The 7252-nt window shown below is 38.0% G+C and overlaps 1 protein-coding gene across 1 annotated transcript in view; it reads right to left on the reverse strand.

The window, feature by feature from the left end:
* Positions 1-7252, reverse strand: part of Mmrn1 (multimerin 1) — a 44044-nt gene that overhangs the window by 916 nt on the left and 35876 nt on the right. Inside the window, exon 7 of the mRNA XM_028782460.1 lies at positions 756-908. Coding sequence (XP_028638293.1) covers positions 756-908 — 153 coding nt within the window. The remainder of the gene's footprint in view (positions 1-755; positions 909-7252) is intronic.

Raw genomic sequence — 7252 nt, forward strand, 5'->3', positions numbered from 1 at the left:
GAGTCTCAGTTTCTCCATTTAGAGAAGGGTCGATTGTGACATCTGGCAACCGTCTAGTAGAAATGCCTGCAAGGTCATTTGCATGCTGCATTGCACTGCCTAGAGATAAAGAAATTCAAAGTACTGAACAATTATTATGGGATGTGGTAATTCCCTGCAAGAACTGAAACCTCCAGGATGGAGATACAAGATTCCATGATAATTTCTAGAGGCTGAGAACGACATGAAATGAAGCCAAGCTCACCAAGGAGAAGTAGGCAAAGGTAAGTAGCTATGTAATTAATGCCACATACACTTAGGAAAGATTTAAAATGGACCAAAATGTATTCTTAGATACAGAAAATTGGTAAGGTCTGATTTGAAACATTCCGTGGCTACTAAAGATAATATATTTTTAAATGATGTGTGTGTTTTCTTATTTAAAAGTCTGGAGTGCTACATTAAACCTATTATTATGAATAGGGTGTGAGTGTGTGTGTGTGTGTGTGTCCCATAGGACAGCTATTGGGAATTAATTCTCCCCTTTCCCTGTGAGATGTGAGTATCCAACTCAAGTGTCAGTTGCCATTAAGCAGCCTTTCCTGTTGAGTAGCCTTAGGGTAGGCAGTGCTACACTCTCAAAGCAAATGTGCAACACCACCAATCGACAGAAGAAAACATGAAAAATAAGCTAAGAAGACACAAATGATCTTTCAGAGTATCTCCAGCCTGTGTTTGTGGGCAACACTGAGAAGCATAGAAGGTGATGGCTGTACCTGGTGCTACTGCATTATCTTCTACTATCTTCACGGTGCAAGTGTCTCCCATGAACGGATGCCGGCAAGCGCAGATGAAGCCGGATCTACCGCTGATGCACGTGCCACCATTCTGGCAGGGGAAGCTGCTGCAGCTGGAATGTTCCTGCGCTACTGAAAAGGAATCACAGCAAAAGGGGATAATGTATTTTTGTCTCAAACCCGAGCTATGCAGCAGGAAAATTGAAATGCTAAATTTGAAAGAAGGAAAACGAGTCCTTAGACGGAAACCACTCACCAGTGTGAGCCTGGGACATAGTGCAAATCTCTTATCTCTGGCACTCATCGGGGAGGTGTGGGACTTCATGCAAAACCCTCATATTTGACCCCATTGTGTGATGCAAGGGTAATTTTGTGATCAAGTGTATGTGAGTATATTATACTTTTGGTTAACTTTGAAACAGATGTAACTATCGAAATACAGGACCAAGTATATTTGAACTAAATAAAAACAAGGCTAATGTTTTAAATCATTAGAGAAGAAATACACCTTTATTTTCTTAAGGACGTGCTATTATTTAAAACATTTAGGCGTTTGTGTGGACATCTGAGTGAGTTTATATGTGCCATGTGTATGCAGATTCCTGATCATCTCAGCAGAGAGATTTAGATTTACTGGAAGTAGGGGTTATAGGCAGTTTTGAGGTGCATAGCATGGATGCTGGGGGCAGAACCAGTGTTCTCTGTAGGAGTAGTAAGTGTTCTAGTCCTCTGAGCCGTTCTTCCAGATCTCCCTATTCAACACTAACAAAACAAAACAAAACAAAACAAAACAAAACAAAACAAAACAAAACATCCAGATCTACCTATTCAACACTAAAACAAAACAAAGAAAATGGAACAAAACAAAACTCTCCCATATTTGATCACCTAAAAATAAAAACTTATTTTGAAAATTAAAGTTTTAATGAGTGACAAATTCAAGCAAAACTTTTAACCCACAAATTTAGAGACTTGTATTTATAGCTCACGAAAGCCCCTGATAATCACACACAAGAATATTTCTGAGGTTACAGTTTGGATAGTACACATAAAATACTTAATTTCTCTAGAACTCCAAGTTACAATGGCAGGCACAAGCATAATGTAAAATTATGAGATTTTGTCATGGAAATATACTGGAAGAATCCTTCCCTTAGTTGTCACAGTTACTGTTATAGCACCACCTTGTGGCAGTAATGCACGTTTAAAATTCTCTCCTTTCCAACTATGATTGTAGATAACCTACATTTTGGATCCGGCATAGCCTGCTCTGTCATCATATGTCATGGCTGGACTTCATGAAGGAAATGTCACTTGTGTGAACCTGGCTTATTTTGCTCACATTGATGACATCTAGTTCCATTTATATGTTCTACATGTGCATTATTATTATTACTATTATTATTTTACAGTTGACCAAACCTTCATTTGTGTTTGTGTACGTGTTTCCATAAAGCACTTTTCCTGGGGTTACAAACACAAGCTATGCCTGGCTATTTACATGGGTGCTGAGGATCAGAACTCAGATCTTCCATGTCAGATACTATATTTACTGAGTCACATCCCTTGTGAATATATATATATATATATGGAATATATACATTCACATATACATATGTGAATTTGTATATACACATATGTATAATTTAAAATTGTAATTTGTTTTGTCTGACAATTGTTTTATGTATGTATATATTCTCTGTTTCTAGAGGTGTTATTAGTGATTCATTCAAAATGTCAAACTTCATGCCTGTATTAATGTTTTTTAAAGAGAATATGTTAGAATGTTCCTGGAAAATTCTAAAATGATTTGAGTTTTCTTGACATATTCTCTATAAACTACTCTCATATAGAAAAGTATTTGAACAGCAACAGCTTATGTAATATATTCCATATATATATATATATATATATATATATATATATATATATATATACACATATATATTTGAAGAAAAATTTGTTAATATGGCCTGCATTTCTTGAACACTTTTGTCCCTTGAGTCGGGCTTCTAGCTTTTCATTCGCAGTTAGCTCTTATTCTAGACCTTAGCCTGGTACTTGATAGCTTGAAAACAACAGCAAGTCTTCATTGCTTGTTGAAATGTGAATTCTTATCTGCAAAGCACTAGTTCCATTGGTCTTTCCATCCTCTGACCAAGCACCATGATCAATTCCTGGGAGGCACTTCATTAATGTGCTTCACTAGCTATGGTCGATTACACAATAGAGTTGCAGGATAATGAATTATTTCTGCGGCTTGATCAGCTCTACAATTCTTTCTTTCCCAGATGAGGAAGTCAATCAATCTCACTTATAGATCAGGCCTGTGAAGACATCAAACCTATTCCAGGGAGAAAAAGTCAAGGCTCTGTGATATGATGGCTTTCTCTCCATTTCTACTCATTCCAATCCCTTCTTCAAGGACAAGATTTCCACTTGCTATTCAATGTCTAGTGTGCACACTCAGCTCTCCTTCTCCTGTTACTTCCTGTGATGGAGTCTCACTTTGCTCTCGTCTCTTAGCATTGCAGAGCTCGTTGCCTACCCTTCATCCCAATTGTTCTGTGGAGTCACTAATCTGCAAGAATGGTCCAATTCTGTCTAGTTGAAGAGCTGAACTTTATCCTATTACTGCAGTACTACAAACTTCTTGTAACCGTACAGTTGCCTACTATGATTTCTGCCCTGTGCCTCCTGTTCATCTACCAGGATGCCTCCGGGCTTCTGCAACTGTTTCTATGGTTTCTCTTTTATATTGCCTTCTTTGCCTCACTTGCTACATAAGTTATTTCTGGCTTTCAACTTGTAGAAGTAACTCACATTTTAACATGTACTATCCCTGATACCTAGTACTGAACACATAATGCCAACTGAGTGTTGGTAGTAGAGGCTACAATGATAATTGCTAGTTGCCACTTTTGAAGAGATTTCACATTTCTTCCAATGCAGAATAAGTTCACAGGCCTTCTATTCGTCTCAACCTTTGTCATGACAGGTCATCTGATGTTATTGAAGGGCTTTAAAAGTTTATATTAATTCATTTGTACATGTGTTTATGAGTAGTACTAACTTGCCTTTCCTGTCCATAGAAACTACCCCTTGTTTTATTTTGTGTGAATGTGTCAGCAACCCGTCCCAGCTTAGATATCAGTTCAACATTTATGTTGTGTGTTTATCATCCAATAAGTGCTGAAATGCGTCATGACTCCATTTCAGGTATATGGCCTCACAGACAGGCAAGCATGGTTGATGACAATATGTCATTTGCAATTACATATAGGTTGCTACAACTCGATTTTTTACATCCTGTGACTCATATTGTTCTCCTTTGTTTCTCCGGTACTTTAAAAATGGTTAGATGTTCAATAGGCGATTCGTTCTCGAATTAGCATAAAAAATGAACTCCAGTAAAACAATTTTGTCACCTTCCTCATCCCTGGTGCTAAAGCTACTTTCACTCCATCAATTATTGTCCAATACTGTGTGTGGTCTCCCACTAAACTTATCACACTTGATTATAATTTTTCATGTGTCTTTAATTCCAACAGAATATCACACTTTATTATATCACTGCTCACAGTTTACCCCTTAAACACATCACTATGAATTCACACAGTGGGGGGCATTTGCAAAATGGCAGAGTCCTGAAGTATGAATGAACAAATTAATGAAAGTTCCAATTGGTGGTTAGCTCCTTATCCAAATTCTGTCTTCACAGTTTCACAAAGATCATATGGGTGTGATGGGGATCATTACAATTAGTTGAGTAGTTTTACCACCTCAACATTCTGCTATCTTGTGCAAGTAGCATGGCTAATCTTTCAGAGCTAATTTCCCTATGTGGAACATGACTAAAATTAATTTTCTGTTGTCTTCAGATAGTTTGGGAATCTCAATTTGTTCTGGCCTCTGCATTTTGATCTCTAGTTTGTACTCATTTACAGCTTCTTCTGCATCCTATTACTATATTTCAAAAAGGTCTGTGCTAATTTTGAACCCATTATAGATGTCCTTCCATTTCAGAGCACCTTGCCTTTATGAACACTTGCCGATTGTGACTGTAACTGCCTGCTCCATGGGTCAGGTGGATGAAGATAGACACTGACTTGAATAAATACTCCATCTACTTAGTCTTTCTCAGCACTCAGTCAGAACTTATTCAAAAGGAGTTTTGCAACCAAACTCTCACTCTGTTCTTCTCCGTTATTCTTATTTGTATTTATTACATATGAGGTAGACTGTGTAATTTGTAAAACATGGTTATATACACAAACCATTAATATTATTATTTTACTTTATGATTTTATTAATTACTTCTGTTTTAGCATAGGTATATTACTTTATATTTATTCATTTAAACCAGCAGTTCTCAATCTGTGAGGTGTGACACATTTGTGGTCAACCAACCCTTTCACCAAGGACTCATAACAGAAATTCTGCATATTAGAAATTTACATATGATTCATAACAGTAGTAAAATTATAGTTATGAAGTGATGATGAAATAATTTTATGGTTAGGGGTCACCACAACATGAGAACTGTATTAAAGGGTCATGGCATTAGGAAGATTGAGAACCATTGATTTAAATGATAACATTGCAAAATGGTAGTAAATGATCCCTTTTCATGGTGGCACAATGGAGTTTCAAGGGGCTTAGTGAGAGGTCCTGCCCTGCTGCCTTTGGACAGCTTCACAGCACACGGGTGAAAGTACACTGTCACTCTCTGTATAACTTTGTCACTAGGTGACTGCTCTCACATGCTCACTTTTCTTTATATTTCATCCTGATTCCAGTGACAAAATTCTTTTGCTCTTATACTGCTTCCCTGTTTATTACATAAGACTATTATTCTATTATTCTTCTATTATTCTAGTATTTCACATTCCTTTCCTGACAAGTTGTAAAAGTGTCCAAGTGCCTGTATTCAAATTTATCTTACTTACACATATTGAGCTCACTAACATAAATGTATAAAACTTCTCTAGGCACTGACATGATTTAGGATTTTTTTTAGGCAAAGATATAAGATTGTTGAGCTTTTGTCTTTTACTGTCTATTGTAATGCTATGTGAAGGCCCCCAAAACCTGGAGTCTGCAGTAGTCCATGGCACCCTGCCTCCAAGTTAATTTTGATTGGTAAACAAAGATGCCAACAGCCAATAGCTGGGAGAAGAGTTTAAGGTGGGGAGCTGGTTTTCTTAGGCTTGGTGAGAGTAGAGACCACAAAAGGAAGGAAGAAGAGAAAAAGAAGGAAGCAGCCATGGAAGAATGTGCAGGCGGGAGAGCCTGAGCCACCATGGGCCAAGAGAACATGGCCATGTGGGCTGGCCAATTGGAGCTAAGAACAGCCCAGATGGAACAATAAAACATAGTAAGTGATAATTTAGTGTTATCATTAGGAGGGCAGTTTATGACAACATGGAAGGTAGGGTGTTGCCCAGCTATTGTGTTGCCTAAGGATATTTAAACATATAAAGGCTATGTGTGTACTTTCATCTGGGAGCATAAATAGTTAAAGGTGGATAGAAACCTTGCTCTGGGTTTTATAGAAATAATTACAACATAAGATAAACTTAGTTTATGTCAACTTGACACAAGCTAGAGACTTGGAAAGAGACACACCCCTACCAGATTTGTCAGTGCGATGTCTGTGGAGTGTTTTCTTGATTAACAATTGCTGTGGGAGGGTTTAATCCAGTGTGGGCAGTTGGTCCTGGGTAATAAAAGAAACAAACTTAGCAACTCCTGGAATGCAAGCAGCATTCCTTCTGCTTCAGTTCCTGTCTCTAGGCCCCTACCTTGAGTTCCTGCCTTGAGTTCCTCATTTCCCTCCGTGATAGTGTTACCTGGAAGCATAAGGTGAAAAAACACCTTTCCTCCCTAAGGTGATTTTGGTCATGGTATTTATCACATGAAAAGGAAATAAATTGGAGTAAAGTGTGACGGGTATCTCACTAGCTTGATGGTGGAGGAGGTCAAGTGACTATTTGTCAAAGCTCATAGTCTGTGTATAGATGTCAGCAAAAGTAGCTGTGGCAACTTATAACAGAAACAAAGAAATAAATCAAAGAAAAGAAGAGAAGAAAAGAGAAGAAGAGAAAAGGTTTTTGTTTTGGGAGTCTTGATTTCCTACTTAGGATGAACAACCACGAGGAAATAGTTGTAACACAGTTGGCAATCGTGTTAGACTCTTTGTGATGTCTCCACATCTGATTTATGCATTCAGTAATTGCAGTGGTTTAAATGAGATGTCTTCCATAGGCTTACATGTTTGAATGCTTAGGTACCAGAGAGTAGAACTATTTGAGAGGATTAGAAGAACCAGGGGATGTGGACTTGTTGGAGAAAGTGTGTTACTGGGGATGGGCTTTGAGGTTTCAGAAGTCCACTCCAGACTCAGTCTCTCTGTCTGTCTCTGTTTCTCCTCTCCTCTCCTCTCCTCTCCTCTCCTCTCCTCTCCTCTCCTCTCC

This window comes from Grammomys surdaster, unplaced genomic scaffold (genome assembly GCF_004785775.1).
Source record: "Grammomys surdaster isolate TR1022 unplaced genomic scaffold, NIH_TR_1.0 752, whole genome shotgun sequence".
NCBI classification, from domain to species: Eukaryota; Metazoa; Chordata; class Mammalia; order Rodentia; family Muridae; genus Grammomys; species Grammomys surdaster.